Genomic DNA, 17,874 nt, shown 5'->3' on the forward strand with positions numbered 1-17,874 from the left:
TATAACAGAGTTACGTATGATATGCAAGGTATTAATTGTCTGCTCTAGGTTAGCTTCGTTTATACAAGTTTTAAAATCCATAACGAAAAAGTCATTTTATTTGGATAAAACGCAATAAGACCTAAATAAAATACAATTTAATAACTAACATATTTTGGTACAGGAATTATTGATTTTAAAAAACCCCCAAAATTGGCATGGTAAAGTCTGTCACAACAGAAATCATTACATCGTTTGATAACACAAGAAGATGATTCTACAAATTATCATGGTTTTCTGAGCATCATTTTTGTTTTCTTTAGAGTCCACGCTCCTTTCCACTCAAACCAATTGATTCCCTGCTGATAGTTCCTATACTGGTCCATGTATATTCCATTTAGGTTGCCGTCAGTACACCATGAAGATTTAGAGTGCCACCAACCACTGGCTTTTTCTGACATATCTGCACAGTGAGCTGCGTTCCAGTTGTCGTTGTCATTATCAAATGTACAGAAGAATGCCAAGTCACTTCTCTCTAAGCTATCTTTATGGAAAATAACCAAACATTTGTCAGTTGTTAAGTACAGCTATTTGTAAGAACCAGGCAGAAACATAGATGACTGATTCATGATAGTTAATTTGTTTGTAAAAATTGGTACAAACACATTAAAAAACATCTATATGAATATTTTTTCTTAAATATAATATGATTCTGTGCACTGGTTTAAAAAAAAATGAACTCAACAAACACCATAGTTGCTGATTCAGTCTACAGTCTCTATTGTATAGTGGTTACACATTTAAGGTTTGTTTCTAAAAATCCTACATTTTCCAGGTATATGGAAAACAAAACTGTGTTTAATTGATTATGCAGAATTTATATCAACTGAAAATTCCATGGGTTATTCAAACTATGAATAAATATTACGATTAGAAATTATGCAATTTCATCAAAATCTAGTTATCTCCCTTTGTCGCTCTTCAGTGTTGGAGTTGAAAAGGGTACAGTGATGCTCTTCCGTGTGTAGAAGGTCATGGAAGGTGAGGATTATGCAGGAAAGAAAATGTAGTTTTATTTGAAATTAAGTAATATATTGAACAATGTAGTTAATATATTTCATATTAGGAAATATTAGAATCCATGGAAAGTAGTCTTGTATGCAGTTTTTCTTCATTTTTACCTGATAAAAGCAAGTGTACCACATCACCTTATTTCCCAAATGAAAACAGTTTAGTGTACGTGAAAAACTGTAGGAGAAACATTAAAAACCACCTCAAATCATGTAACATAGGAGATATAGCTTCTGAGGGACATTTGATATGTTACCGTGCTGGTGTTTTTTCGCTATTTGGGGACTATACCATCTGTCCATTTCATCGATACTCCCTTGGGATACGATGGAAGAAGAAGTCATCCTGCTCACACCCGAGTCACAGTACAACGGCAAAGGCAGAGGTTGGGAGGAGCATAACTTTGTCTTTGTCTCGGCACCTTCATACAGTATATGGATATATTGTCCCTATTGGCTCAGGTATATATATGTATTGTATTTGTGTAGTGGAAGTTGCATATATCATGTCAATGAATAGATTTTGCATACATGTTAAAAATGCAGACACATATCAATTTATATAATATTGAGAACAGGATAGATTTCAGAATTAACATATCACTAGGCAGGGATCAACATAAATAACAATCTCTGTTATTTATGTTTCTGACATAGGCACTAAAACCCATCTTAATCAATGTATAAAATTTTTATTCTATAACATTTTATACAAGTAGTAGGTTATATGGAGATAAAAAAAAATGTTATATTGATTTAAATAGGGAGCACCTATAATTATGTGCGAAATGCCACAATTAATATATCCAGAGACATAAATAACATTTATTATGTTATTTATGTCTCTGAGATATCACTCTTGTATCTTCATTGAATGCCTTTTAAAAAATTCTATTAAATTAACTCACAATAAAGGAACATATTTTAGCTTCTATGTCTTTTATGCATAATTTAAAATACATTTTTAGGCTTGTGCAGTAGATGTAGAAAAAATGTAACCCAGGAAATGAAATGGTGCGAGGTAAGAAATAATTTTTATGTTTTATTTTAAAACAAATAAAACAATGAATTGAATGCTATTAAATAACTTATACATGTATGATATACATGATTGATTATGGGAATAGATGAGCACACACACACACACACACACACACACACACACACACACACACACACACACACACACACACACACACACACACACACACACACACACACACACACACACACACACACACACACACACACACACACACACAAACACACACATAAAAAACTTATTTCTGTATGCTATTTTAAAGTACATAATACCTAGTATATAAAACTCTAAAAATAATTTGGCTGCATTTTTAACAAAATGTATTTAAATTTGCTTAGAATAAAGGCAATGTATTTATCTGTTTGATCATGTCTATAATCAATATGATTATGATATTGACTTTATCGGAATCGCACGTCATACACAAATTAAACTAAAATCAATCGGGATCGGCATTTATAAGATAAAAAATTTATATCGCTGCATGGCCAAGTTAGAGTTCAAATGCATTTGTGTCTCGTTTTAGTGATTATTTTGGAGTAACAAACTATTTTGTCATGCTAAATTTTAATATATGACATAATGACACCCCTGAAGCAACCTTACAGGTAATGTTATCAATTTGTCTCTCACTAGTCTTCAAACAGTTTTATTTTATGCACTAATTTCATGTGCTTATAAAATATGAGGCTAATTGTAATAAAATCCTGAAGATAGTTGTGTGTACAACTTGTCAGAAACTTTCTGAAGTTTGTTTTAATGATGCATAAAAGTACAGTAAATCGATCAACTCTCAAATTTGGACAAAGTCAAATGATTTTGTTTTCAAATGATTTTGTTTTGTTTATACATTTCCATGTCACATGCACATTGTACATATGTTTCTTCTTTAACCTGTTATAAACCTTCTTTTTTTTTAAATTTGAATATTTCTGAATTTATCTCTTTGAAAAGAGATGAATATTGCTTGGGTAATTTGAAAAAATATTATAAATTTTTGGAGAATTGATTGGGATGAAAAATTATTTACAGAAATACTGTAATGAGCAAAGAATTGGACCAAACAGTTTTTAAAAAATTGCATTTTAAAATAAAACCTGTATGAGTTTGATCTTTTACTTATAAACATATATACATTTTCAGCAGTCCAGGAACCTCCAAACAAGGACAGAGAATTATGCTGAACAGTGCCATTCAGAGACAGAGAATTCCGCTGAACAGTGCCATTCAGAGACTTTGTCACAGGTATTTGCTTTGATACTTGATTCCCTAAAAATTGTATCCTCCTAGCCGGCACCCAATAGGGATCAGTCTGTCTGTCCGTCCATCCATCTGTCTTTCTGGTATCACTTATCTGGGGCATATTTTCTCTTCCCTTGGCCCAATCTGGCAAATACTTCACAGACAAAGTGCCTTCTGGTAAAGGTTGACTTGTGTAGTGACCTTTAATCAAGTTTTTATATCAACCTTAAGGGACTAGCAGACCTTTATTTGTCAAAATCCTTGTCTTCACTTTGCTCTCTCTCTCTCTCTTTCTCTCTCTCTCTCTCTGACCCAATGAATCTCAGACTAGACCAGAATACTGCCAGTAGGTATTGGCTGTGAGGTGAGCATGAATCAAGTTTATTCATTGCCCATAGAGTACTTGTTTAATTAAGGGATGTGCAATGATCTTGACCCAAATTTAGTAGAGGTTAAGGTCAAAGCAGAATCCCCTGTAACACTTTTGTAAAAACAGGGCATCTCAATGATGTCTAGTGGTGTTTCATATGTAAAGTTGTCTTAGATACTGTCCTGTAAAAATTGAAGACTGGACATATATATATGTATATATATATATATATATAAAGAGGATTTGTAAATTTTGTGATTTTTTAATATGATTTATCCAGTGAGTTGAAATGGTGTTAATACTCACTAGACTTGTCAAGCAAATACACTATATCAATTTATGCTAAATCACACAATCATCATAATTATAGAAGCTTTATTTTTTTCATATGGCTTAAATACACCTCTCGCAACAACTTGCATATAGAATTTTGTTGTTAAAGATGTGCATGTGATGTGATGATATTTCGGAACTTGTGCTTCTTTATGAAATTAAATTATGTGCAGTATTTATACATTACCACTTACCAGACATTCATTTTGTGTACAATAAATGTCAATTAATGTGGGAGAGTGGGGTATGTGAGCATGGCCACTTTTTAGCTAGCTTTTATGATCACTTTTAGTCCAGCGTCCATCTGTCTGTTTGTATGTACGTTAACTTTTTACATTTTTGACTTGTTCTCCAGAACCACTATTAAAATTTGTTAAAATGGAGGGCCACTTCATTCAAGGGGAGGTAATTAAAAATCATTGAAAATTTGTTGGTATTTTTTAAAAATCTTCTCAAAAACCATTTGGCCAAAAAGGTGAAACTTGTGTGGAAGCATCCTCAGGTAGTGTAGATATGATTGTAAATTTTGTTAAAAATAATGTAGTAGTGAGTGGGAATGAAACCTTAGCATAATGTTTCAATAATTTTCAAACATCCCTTGCATATTTATTTTTTTAACCGGGTTTTCCAACGGAAAAATCTGGTTATTAAAATGGTGAAAAATGGCAGGCGGGCGGCTGCCAAAAGGATACCTCATTGTACGGATAACTCTTCCTACAGTTTTCAAGATAGGAAGTTGTTCTTTTGCAGATCAATTGTACATATATCAGAGGTGTGCATATTGCTAGGATTTTGATTTCCGATAATTTATGAAAAAAATACCAGCTTTTGAACTTAGTCATTTTTGGGCAAAATATTGCATATAGGGTACCCTCATTGTACAGATAAATCCTCCTACAGTTCTCAAGATAGGTAATTGTTCTTTTGCAGATCAATTGAACATATATTAGAGGTGTGCATATTGCTAGGATTTTGATTTCCGATTATTTATGAAAAAAATACCAGCTTTTGAACTTAGTCATTTTTTGGCAAAATATTGCATATAGGGTACTCCATTTCACTGGATACGGGTTGACTTGGATTATGGATACAGTTCACATAAAAGAAAACCTGGTTTGCTGTCACATTGACAACTTTTCACTTGTATTTAGTTGTACAGCTTCTAAACCCCAACCTCCCTCAAAATCTTAAAATTCACTTGATGGAAAATTGTTTTTACTAATCATTTCAATTTTTTTTCACAGACAGATGAATCGACAACATATACTTTGTCCAAGAATCTAGCTGGAGCACTTCCTTAGAAGGACAAATACACCTCACAGATGGAATAGAAAATCTGAACAACACCTTGATGTCTCTAAGTGGTGGCCAAGTAAGCCCAATAAAGTTTCAGCTGAAAACTCCATTGAGGGAGGTCCAGTCTAGCACAAGAAGATATTTAAAAAGGAAGGCCAAGGAGGTAGTGCATACAGTTCTCAATCATTTGGCTCCAGGACAATCCAGTGATATGTTCCAGTTACTTTATGAAGACAACTGTCATGAGGATACAGAGCAAAGTGATAAAACAGAACTTGAAATCACTGATACAATTCTTCAACTCTATTGTGAAGCTGAAAACAATGCTCTCAAACGTCAACTTCTGTCCCTGCTGTCCTTGCCGAATGCACATAGTAAATCGAAACTTCAGAAACTCATTCCAGGACTTACAAAGTGGGAAATTGATCAAAGTCGAGCACATGCTGCATCTCATGGAGCAGGTTCTTTACCAGGACCTATGGAACCAGGATACCGGAATCGCATGAACAAAGAAAAGCTGGAGCATGCTTTATCTTTTTTCTTGGATCCAAAATTTCATCAAATTTGTTCATATGGAACAAAAGATTTGCATTGTGACAATGGACAGACTGTCACCATACCCCAAGTAGTGAGAACAACATGCCACTCCTCTCTCCTACAAATGTACAAGTCATACTGCTCTGAAACAGGTTTTGTTCCTTTGTCAGATTCTACTCTCTACAAAATTCTGTCTACATGCTCTGCAAGTAATAGAACCAACCTAACAGGTCTAGACAACATTGCCACTGATGGTGCTGCAGCTGTAGATGACCTAATAAAAATGTGTGACCAATTAAAAGGATTAGGATCTGAAACAAATACAGTTGCCAATCTCACCACTGCCTTAAAATCCCTAAAGATGTACCTCAAGTCAGAATATAAATTTAGCGTGGGACTATCTAGTGGATGCCAAGATCATTGTTTGAAGTTTGCTTTGAGTCACCCAACCAATGTGCTGTTGCAGGAAGAATGTGATCATTCCCATGAAGAAATTTGTGGAAAATGCAACATCCTCAATGAAATAAACAGTGCCTTGTTTAATGAAATCCAAAATATCAGAAGTAAGTAATTTTTTTTTGCAGAGCAATATTTCAATTTTTTTAACAATTTTTTAGAATTAGAGCTTAGCTATTTTATATTCGCAGCAAAGCACTTCATTTAACATGTATTTTAATATTCCCATTTTTTGTTCACAGCATCTGACGTAGCAGAAGAGTTAGCATTAACAGCAGAGAAAGCTCTTGAGAAAATATCAGATTGGAAAGCCCACATACTAAGGACTCAGAACCAAGAAGAGGGTAGATATAGAGCATTAGAAGAGCTGCAGCCACACCAACTTCTGATTATTATGGACTGGGCAATGAAGTTCCTTCCTGCACTTTATAGAGAAAAGCAGTCAGATTTTTTTGGACAAAAAGGCATGAGCTGGCATGTTTCTGTTGCTATATTTAGAGCAGAAGATGGATCTTTGAAGGTACCTTTCAAGATATTATTCAGACAATGTCACACATTTTTAATATATCAATGATATAAAGATTGAGAACTCTATATACAAATGATATACATAAGACATTGACTAATTGGACCCATTTGAATAAGATGGAATTAGATTGTCTTTTAATTTGATAGAGAGAAAACAATCTGTAGTAGTATACAGCATATTGATTATGCATGTATAGGTATGAACATGATAAATCCAACTTTGCATTTATAGCACAAGACATTCAATCACATTTTTGGAGCAGTGAGGCAAGATTGGTTTGCTGTTGCATCAGCCATCGAGCACATCCTATAGAGTATAAGAGTACAAATGCCTGGAATTGAAGAAGTTTTTTTACGAAGTGACAATGCAGGTTGCTATCACTGTGGGTGCCTGTGGCTGAGCATGCATGGAATTAGTGAAAGAACAGGTGAGATTTCAATTGCCTGAAATGATTTTTCTTTATTGTTATATTTGGGTATAAAAGGAAACCATGATATTTTTTGTTGTTTTATTTTAAACAAACATTGGTTTATGATTGCATCATAGATTTTTTTGGCAGAATTTGTGCAAATGATGAAAGTAGTGTTTATAAGGTTTTAATAACTTTTTTTTCAGGTATCAGCATTGTACGCTATGACTTCAGTGAACCTCAGGCAGGAAAAAGTTATTGCGATGCCAAAATTGCCCATATGCGATCCAAATTAAGGATGTTTGTTTCATCTGGAGAAAATGTAACAACACCATTTGACACGAAGAAGGCAATAATGGATGGAAGTGGTGTAGCAGGATGTCAATGTGCAGTTGTGAAAGTTGACAGGAAAAACCAGACAATGACTAGTCATTGCATCAAGGGAATCACCAACATTAATAATCTTGCCTTTGAAGGAGATGATATCATTGCCTGGCACAGTTTTAGTATTGGTATTGGTATCAAGATAAAAAGAGAAGATGTCTTGAAAAGTGAGCAGCTTGACACAGGACTCATCATACTGTCTGACTTTGAAGAACCATCAAAAAACTATGGTGTGATCTCTCACATAAAAAACTGTTCAGTTACACCAACCAGTATTTTCCACTGTTCTGAATTAGGCTGTAATCAGCAGTTTTCCTCATACCAAATACTTCAAGAGCATATTCTTCTGGATAGACATGTTCAAGAGAAAACATCAACTTATGATGCTCTACGACATCATTGGTCCGAGTTGTGTAATTCCAATTTGTTCATTTCTAAACAGCTGGTGCAAATAGGCAGAGATCACCATACCCTTGTGAAGAATTCATCAGTAGAGAAGCTTCAACATAGATGGGCACTGAAAAAAACAAGGAAATTTGCACGCTTCTCTTCCAAAGTGAAAGATTTTCTCCATAGAGTTTTTCAAGAGGGCGAAGAATCAGGTAGGAAAGCAATTCCTGTTGAAGTATCTCAACGTATTAAATCTTTGCGAAACAGCACTGGAGAGAAGTTTTTCAATCCCGATGAATGGCTGCAGCCTTCTCAGATTAACTCCTTTTTTTCAAGACTTTCTCTGAATGCAAAAGCAAAGGATATCAAGGATGAACCAGAAGAAGATGACTATCTGCGAGAAATACTGCAGTCAATATATGAGGAAGAAGAAAGAGACAGCATTAGAGATGCCATGACCTTAGAACTTGACAGTCCAATATGATTGTATAAACTTGAAAATGTAGAAATATTGGTGCTGTCTTTCAATGATTGTTGGTTTGTTTAGATAATGTCTGTATGTACATCTAACATGCATGGAATCATAAATGATATGTGGCAAAACCTAGGTGTATTTTTATATGTATTCTTTCAGCTTCTGTGGTTGTCATGGCAATAACAGTTGTGATAATGCATAGATATCTAAAAAGTAGATTTCAAAAGAAAGGAAATATACATGTGGGTTATTTTTTTGTATTAATTTTTATCAATTTTAAAGAATTAAAATGAAAAAAAGCTAAACTTTAATTTGCTCACAGTCATAATTACTAGCTAATAGACTCTTTGTGATTTTGAAATATTCCTTGTTGAAACATATTAGCACAGGACTTTACTTTGATTCATATATAGATATACACGTGAAAAGTCATTTCTGCTTCAACTCTTTCTGTAGTCATTATGCTGCCATGGTAACAGAAATTTACAATTTATCTAAATTTTGAATTCTGAGGATTGGCATTCTCAATTCTGTATATTTGAAATTAATGAATGTTTCGTTTAATATCTCAGTTTGATCTTTTAAATATTTGACAAAATTTTATTTTACTCAAATACAGATTGTGATGATATTTTTTGTTGCTAAGGTAAAAGAGTAATACTAAGATTCCAAATGCTTTAATTCAAGTTTAAGATATGTATTTTCCTTGCTACATGTATATGCTCAAAATTTTTTAAACTTGTGCGGCTAACTGAAATATGCTCCCAAAATGTAAAAATTTAAGTTGTATTTTTTAAGGCAATTTTTTGGATATTTCGTTGCCATAGTAACAGTTTGATAGTTAATAAGTCACCAGTTTTATCTGTATTTTGTCATTTTTAGGATGTGTACTTTCTATCTTATATGCTCTATTTCTTTTTAAACTTGTATTTATTATTAGCAGTATGTCCACAAAATGTAACAATTTTTGGTTTTTTGATGAAAACGATATTTTGGGAAATTTTATTGACATGGTTACCAAATGCTTTTTAAAAACCCATCGGTTTTATCTAAAGTTTTAAATGTTCAAGGTGTGTACTTTCTATTTTAGGTATTAAGATTTCTTTGACAAGTGTTATTTTTCCACAACATCTTTCCAAAATATGATGATAGGTAGTGTATATGTAAAATTTGAATTTTCATGTAGTTTCATCGCCATGGTAACACATTATGTATTTAAAAACCCATGAATTTTATCTTAAAAGTGTTTTGTAAGGGATGTGTACTTTTATCCTCTGTGCTCAAAATTTTGGCACATGTGGCATTTTTACGTATTATGCCCTTGAAAATGTTTGATTCTGAGGAAAAACCTTAATGACGATTTCTTAAATAACAACATGTTTTTAAATTATTTTTACCATTTGTTGGAAAGGTAGAATAATATTGTTATTATGATTAACAGTGAATATATTGGGCCATATTTACAGAAACAAAAATAAAATTTGTATAGTTTTGTTTAATTTTTTTTTTTAATTGCCGAAAGTAAGAGATTAATTCAAAATAGTATGTGTTTGGTGTTTGCTGTTCAGGTACATTTACATGGTGCCACGTTACCATGGCAACAAAGGTTGAACAAAAAAGTCATCATCTCCAATGATGTTCTGGTGGTCCATAAAACTTCATATTAAAATTTCATAGAAATCTGAGTTGGTCATGAATCACCCCCTGCCTGGTTCTTACAAATAGCTGTACTTAATTATTCGGATTTATTATAATTATACATGACATTCTTGAAGAAACCAATGGTTTTATGTTTAGTTTGAATTGAGTCAAATGGCACGTGACGGACACTCTCGATCTCAAGTCTACTATACATGTATTAGCAGCGATAAAATATGTTTACTTTATTTACGTTCACAATCATTCAATCTTGATCTCAATTTTTTAAATTGTGAATTGTTTTGGTTAAAAATTGTCTTGAAATATTTGAATCTTGTTTTTTTTAGATAATTTAAATCGAACCATTTTACGTACATCTTATGGTTTTATATAATTCTGTCGTTTACAATGTGCTTAAACACTTAATTCAAACACACGTGTTATAATGTTTGAATTTTCATTTGTTATAAATGATTAATTTTGTTTTTTATTTTAACTCTCACTTATTTAAGTCTTTCAAATAAAAATATTTAATTTTGAAAGTATATTATATATATATATATATATATATATATATATATATATATATATATATATATATATATATATATATATATAGTATAACAATGCCTACCTATTCCAGACATACTGCGTTCGGAAATATGAAGTCTGTAATTGTTGGTTTTGTTTTCTATGCTGAAGTCGTATTCTACATGCCTCGTCTCTCCGTCAAAGCTAGTTAGCTCTATTCTCAGAACAGTATACCCATTAGTTGTTAATTCGTGAATATATTGATTACCTGACAAAGAAATGAGGCTTCAACCTTAATTTTGTCAACAAAATAAACTAATATTTTACATAAAAATGTCATATATGTTCTTTCACAGTAAAAGTCACATTCAAGTACAGAACAAAAACAGTTAGGCATTTGCATTCCATCTTTTAATGAGGTTTGACTTCTTAATAAACACAATTTTTATCTTCTTCCTACCCACCTAACCAGAGCTCAGATTGAGGAGAACCAAATCCGTTCTCATATTCGGCCCAGTTTCTGTAGAAATCAACTGATCCATCAAACCGCCTTTGAATCACCTAGTGAAAATAAAAAGAGGAAAAGAAACAAAAACTAAGAAAAACTTTTTACTCCCATTTTTGCTGTATATTCAAATATTTAAGAAATAGTCATGTTAGTTTCAAAATGTGTTATCTATCGGATGTATAATAAATGACTTTTTATGCTAGACCGTTTTATCGTCTTGTCTTGCAGTTACAATGAAAAACAGTCAAACAGTGTTTGGATCTAAGCGCAAATTATCTCCACCGACAGAGCTTAGAACTTAGAAATAATCGATAGATTCGATGCTATATATTTAGAAGCATTGTTTATTTTTAGATACCTTGAAAATAGGCAGATTAAACAATTAGGATATTTCTGACTAGTGTTTTCCTACACCAGTGGTTGGCTGTTTCAGTCGTAACAACTAGGACATTTCCCATGGCGAAAACTACATTTTTTCGCCAGCGGAAATAACCGAGCAATTACGATGGCTTTGATTCAATTTTCAAAAAATATTTCGATCACTGATACATAATGCATCGGAGAGTTTGCTGGCGTTAATTCTATCTTTAAATATTACACATCATAAATAGTAAAGGGTTTTCGTCTTGAAGAATAGCTCGAGAAGTTTGTGCAAAAAGCTCGAGAATTCATATTAGAAGAAAATGTGCTTAATTATTTAAATACAACAAAGACTACTTGCATGCAAAATAACATAGCGTTACGTTTAAAATAAATAGTTACCAATAAATTCAACTCCCGTCAGTACCTCAGCATTTTGATTTTTAAAAAGTGTTTTCATGAACTTTAAAGAATTACAGAGTCAAGGAATACTTTCATGGCATGTTATATCAAAAAATGTGAAAAGCTTTCCTAATACCTATTTTAAATAAATAGTATGATATTAAATATGACCTTAAATATTTCAAATATTTTTTTTTTAGAGAATAGTCAATTTATTTCATTCATCAGACTTGTAATGAGAATATTTGAAATAAAGCTTGTTTTTTTTTAACTTTGTTTGAAAATGAAACTTGACATACTTTACACTTGTGTTTTAAAAAAAATAATCTGCATATATGTACTCTTTTTCCGTTACAGAGTGAGGTATTCCGAATCCTTGTTATCAAACTTTGTCTGTGTGTTGTACTTTCATTTATTTGCATATACATAGTATTATCAAATCCTTAATTAAATCAAAGATAACATTTTCTTCATAAATTCAGCTAGTTTGTTTACTGAACATTTGACAAAACACTTTGTTGATTTTGGTCAACATTAGCTACGAGGGAGCAAGTTATCAACCCCTGCACCTCTGACAACGTTCCTGAGAGAGAAAGAGAGAAAGAGAGAGAGAGAGAGAGAGAGAGAGACAGACAGAGAGAGATAGTTCTTCCTCGAGTAAATGTTCTTAAAAAAGGGTAAAATATGTTTATCAATGGAAAAAGATTTAAATCATACTTATGTAAGAAATGAGTCCTTATATTGTTCGTTAAACAGGACAAACATATCTTGACTACTGTGCCACTTACGATCCAAAAGAAGCTATCGTTATGATAAGGGACTTCTTGTTTTCCATCGCTGAATGTAATGCTCATTACATTAACTCCATCAGCAGGACCTAAAAATATAACTTAGTTGATAATAAAAACAGAGAATAAGATAACATTTTGATATATTTTTATTAACTTATCAAAAGACAAAAATCAATTTCATTTGTTCCTTACATTTTCTAAGGAGAAAGAAAAAATATTAAGTAGTAAATACTTGTTTCTTATTCTTTTGGGCAATCTATAAAATATGTTCAAAACAAAACATTTTCTAAACCAGCCAGAAACTCTATGTAATGTTTGAAAACTTTCATTGTTCTGCTTCCATGGTGGTAAAACAGAACAGAAAAACTTCCGATATTATAAACGTAAGATGAAATAGAGTTGGGTTATAATGTTTTGTATATTATATTGTTCAATGATATACTATGGAATTATCATTTATCATTGTCAATATGTGAATTAACAGAAGAAGGTTTTATTTATTCTACATGTGCTATATATCAAATATAGGTGTTTCAGAGAGAATCAAAAAGATACAACACGTTTTAATCCAACGACCAAGGGATTGAGGAACCAAAATATGTTCTTTTTTTTGGTCCTTTTGGTCTGTGCGGACGACATACAACATCTTTAAGCTTAGTACAGTACTTAAAATAACATATTTCCGTGTAGAAAGAACCAACGTTTGTTGCGCTTCCTTACTTTAAGAATCTAGACATCTAAACATCTAAATATAGATTTGTATATCTTTAACTGTGATTCCTATTATGATTCTTGAATGGGCTTAAGTTACTTTCTAATTAATGTGGACCTTTGCATATGTAAAACTGTTGAAAATATTTCTTAATGCTGGTGGGAATGGAATTGTTGTCATGTCATCATTTATTGTTCTGGGAACTTGGAATATAAAACATAATTTAAATCCCTTAGTATCAATTGTATTCCGTTCATCAATACTTTGAAAATGTTGATCAATATTGGTTGACTGTACCGTGAGTCGAATTCGTCGTGGGTGTGTAAGCTCTCTGGATTGAAGTTGTTGAATCCGTATTATGGGGCGTCAAATCCATTATAGTGGAAGTCGTCCCTACATCTGATGTACTGATAGTTGAATCTATCGATAGATAGAAAATATGGACCATGGATCTAGTCAATTTATTATAGTTGGGCGCATTGAAGAACTAGAGAGATGCATTATTATGAATAAAAAATTAATCTATGGCTTAATTTTTTTCCTGACAGTTTTATTGAAAGAAATACAGAGGAAACTCAAGGTCACTCCTACAGTTATTCCTACATTTTTTAAAATTGTAAGATATTTTTATCAATGTTGTTTGGATTTTCCAAGATAACAAAATGAAGTCATACAAAGTGTTTCTATGTTTCCCAAAGTTGTACTTGAATTACACATGTATTCGTTTATCAAAGATGTCCATCTACGGATATTCTGTTAACTCAATTTTATTCGCGTGCGATAAATATTCGAGAGAATCGATCTCGAGAGCCTCTTCGTTAGGAATATTTCTCACAGCGAGCTAAGCTTTGTCATATGAGTGTTGTATCTAAGCCAGCGTTGAGAAAGAGTGGTCGCAAAAAATAGTCGTCGCGAACAAGTTTATCTCCCGTGATTCGCTAAGCCATTGTGATTAAAAGTTGGTTTACAGCCAATCACTGGACTCTTCATTAATTTAACAATTTAAACATTAAAAAAAGAGTTTTAAACTTTTAGATGTAATCACTCCTATCAAAAACCTTCTTACGGGTTTAGAGTACATTTTAAAGAATATCTGCTTTCTTCAATGTAAAATTACGGAAAATATATCTTACTGTTGGTGGAAATAGAACTACTTGTCCCATCATCATATATTGTGCTCGGTCCTTGAAAATATAACAAAAAAGCATCAATAGAGTTAAAACCATTAGTATCGGTTGTATACCAATTATCAATACTTCGAAATGTTGATAAAATGTGTTTGACTGTACCATGAGTCGAATGCATCGTTGTTGAAGTTGTTGAATCCACATTTTGGGACGTCAAATCCATTTCAATTGAAGTCGTTTCTAGATCAGATGCACTTATAGTTGAATCTATCGGTACATATAAAGTATGGACCAATTTATTAAGCCAATTTATAATAGTTGGGCGCATTGAAAAACAAATAAGATGCATTATTGTTGAATTTTTTTCATGAATGTTTCATTGAAAAAATATAGACTGTTTAAGCATATCTTTAACAACATACAAATAAACAATTGGATAACATAGCAATGAAAAATTGTTAAAGCTATGCATGAAATTATTGTACAAAAGAAACCGTTATGGTATGAATAAATCTTACTTTCAGTAGAAATGTAATATATATTATCACTGTGGTTTGGATTTTTCTTGAGGGCACTCTGTAAAAATAAAACAGATATAATACTTTAGTACCTTTAAATAATTTCCAATGTTTAAGAATTTTTATGTAACTATGCTTAAATAAATATTTTATCTGTTAATTTCACATTCGCTGTAAATATTTTTATTAGAAATATCAACCAAACACATCTTAAAATATTGTATGAAATTATTTTTAAGAAGAAGAGAATCCCAACCTTTTTACCATGGATTTGTTTCTGCATCATTTATAAAATATACCCTCGACATAAAGATACTTGTATTTTCATTTACGGAAAGTCAATGATAAAAAAATGACAAACTATCATCATTTGAATTGAGAGAGATATCTAAGCATTGAATCATTATTTTTTGAAAGATATAGTTTCATAACTGTAGTGGTGTGTGCAAACAACTTGAGTAACGCGCGCCCGCGCGTTATGAAAATTTGTATGCACACCCCGCTACAGTTATGATACTATATCTTTCAAAAAATAATGATTTAATGCTTATATTTACATTTTTTTAACTTCTTGCCTTGTCTGCAAATGTGATTTAAACGTCAAAATTTCCGTATTATCCTAAGGGTGAGTTCAAATTAATGGAAGAGCCACTGTAACAGCCACAAGCGAAATTTTATTCCCGCTTGTGACGTTGCATTTTACAGCGTTTAGCATTTGCGACGTCATAATAAAACTAGTCATTCTAACCTTTGAGTACCCTGTGTGTGTTACGGTCTTATAACTGCAGTGTCTTTTCACACACTTTACATGCAAAAAATATTTGGAATGTAAATATATGTATTATATTCACTTAGTAAATTGTCATCCGTAACTTCAGAATAAATAATTTATAATATTGTACAATACTGTCTCAATCATATAACATAAAACTGCATGATGTGCCATAATGTCAAAATACAGAAATAATTTAAAATATTGATACTTTTCCATATATGAAACAGACCAATTTGTTTATGCATTTTTAAAAATTTCACTTTAAAAGAAGATAAAAGAAACCCCTGGATCATATACTTAATTGTTGAATACGAAATAAGTAAACATTATGCTTGTATTTGTGTGCAGAAAAAAGATACACGTAATATATGTCTTCAATTTGTGCAAACATTTGGCCCAGGGACATTTGTTTACATGTAAGAGGGCTCAATGATTATGTCCATTTTAAGACAGTATTTAACTCCTTTTAAAAAGGCCATTTATAAAAATATAGGAAAATACCAAAATAAATAAAAAAATAAATAAAAATAATAATTAATAAAATAAGTAATTGAGTTCTTCTTTGCATAATTATAGTTTAGAGCTACACAAATCATATTTAACCATTTTAGATAGATGTGGTCCGTAAATTGTTGACCATCCAGTCTCCTTAAAATTTGAAAATATGACATATAAAATGAATAATCAATATTTTGATAAGTGTAAAGATGTACAGTTTAAATATAAATCTATAAATATAAAGATTTTTTTACAGTAGAGTATTACACAAATACATTATTCAGTACGTCTTTCTCCAGTAGCTGAACCACTTATTACAAAAAAATGTTGTATGTTCAAGGAAACATTGTTCAAGTTGTGTAACAAACACACTGTTTAGGAATATTATGGTTATTAAAAGTAATGCATTGTTCAAGTTATATGAAGGTGTTTAAACGTTGTTATCAAAATTCACCAAGAAGTATTAACAAGAACTTAAGAGGTATAAAATGGATATGATAATGGAGAGCAATAAAATAAAAATATTAATTGTTTCAATTTACGTGAGCTAAAAATAGAATTAATTTAAAATCACAAAAGCAACAATTAATACAAAAAAATTTACATAATTATGTATTATCCAACCATAATGAGGAGAAATATACCTTAAAATTGTTTTAAATAACTTTCATACAATTATCATTACGGATACAAAAGATATACCTTCATATACCATCTGCACAGTTCGTTTGAGGTATTTGACAAATTACTTTGGTAGTTGGTAGAATTCCACAGACGACAAATTCTGCCATCACAAATATCAAGTCCAACACACTGTTCTGCACTTCTGCACGCGGCGCTACACTCCACAATGAGGATCCTTTTTATTGATAAAGTAAATTCGCGAAAAACATTTGGTTCTATATTCTTAGATATCGTCGATATGAAGGTAAACCGATTTTCCTCAATATTAGCGACACATTTTTGGAAGCAAATTCCTATCAATGTCAGGATATAGACCATAGAGATTTGAATGTAAAATAACATCCTGTTGAAAAAAAAATCAGAGTTAGTTTTATTGAAAATCCTGAACAAATCAACTAACTGATGAAACCTGAGGTTTAATATCTCATTTATAACATGCGGTCAATAGAAATAAAATGTTTTATCAAAACACTTTTCAAGTTATTTACGTACTGATCGATTTACAAGTATTGAATTTTTACAGTTCAGTATCCATCATTTTCCTATTGATCTGAAGTCCTTTTTCCGCACGGCGATGAAAAGAGACAAAGAAATTCTTGTTTTTTTTTAAAGTAGGTTTTCCTGAGATGAACGTGCTCATAAGTGTTTCATACAAAAATTGCTTTTAAAGCATATCATGCTGTTTATTAACATAGCTAAAAACGAGATGCAAAACAATGATGCTAAATAAATACTCTCCACAATTGTGAGTTATCTAACCTTCAAAATTCCCACGATTCTGAAACAAAAGAATGGTTCTAGCAATAAGATAGGGATTT

At 31.7% G+C, this 17,874-nt stretch overlaps 1 protein-coding gene and 1 long non-coding RNA gene across 2 annotated transcripts; one reads left to right on the forward strand and one right to left on the reverse strand.

Moving 5' to 3' along the window:
- Positions 1–217: 217 nt before the first annotated feature.
- Positions 218–11,302, reverse strand: LOC136272236 (uncharacterized). Its single transcript, XR_010710200.1, has 3 exons — positions 11,146–11,302; positions 10,785–10,949; positions 218–523 (listed from the first exon to the last, which is right to left on the reverse strand). It is a non-coding gene; the product is annotated as an uncharacterized lncRNA (long non-coding RNA).
- On the forward strand, positions 5,316–10,253 carry LOC117688207 (uncharacterized). Its single transcript, XM_066073414.1, has 4 exons — positions 5,316–6,432; positions 6,568–6,845; positions 7,086–7,281; positions 7,470–10,253. The coding sequence occupies exons 1-3, from the start codon at positions 5,388–5,390 to the stop codon at positions 7,164–7,166; spliced, it is 1,404 nt and encodes a 467-aa protein (XP_065929486.1). The 5' UTR covers positions 5,316–5,387; the 3' UTR covers positions 7,167–7,281; positions 7,470–10,253.
- Positions 11,303–17,874: the final 6,572 nt, after the last annotated feature.

This window comes from Magallana gigas, chromosome 10 (assembly GCF_963853765.1).
Source record: "Magallana gigas chromosome 10, xbMagGiga1.1, whole genome shotgun sequence".
NCBI lineage: Eukaryota > Metazoa > Mollusca > Bivalvia > Ostreida > Ostreidae > Magallana > Magallana gigas.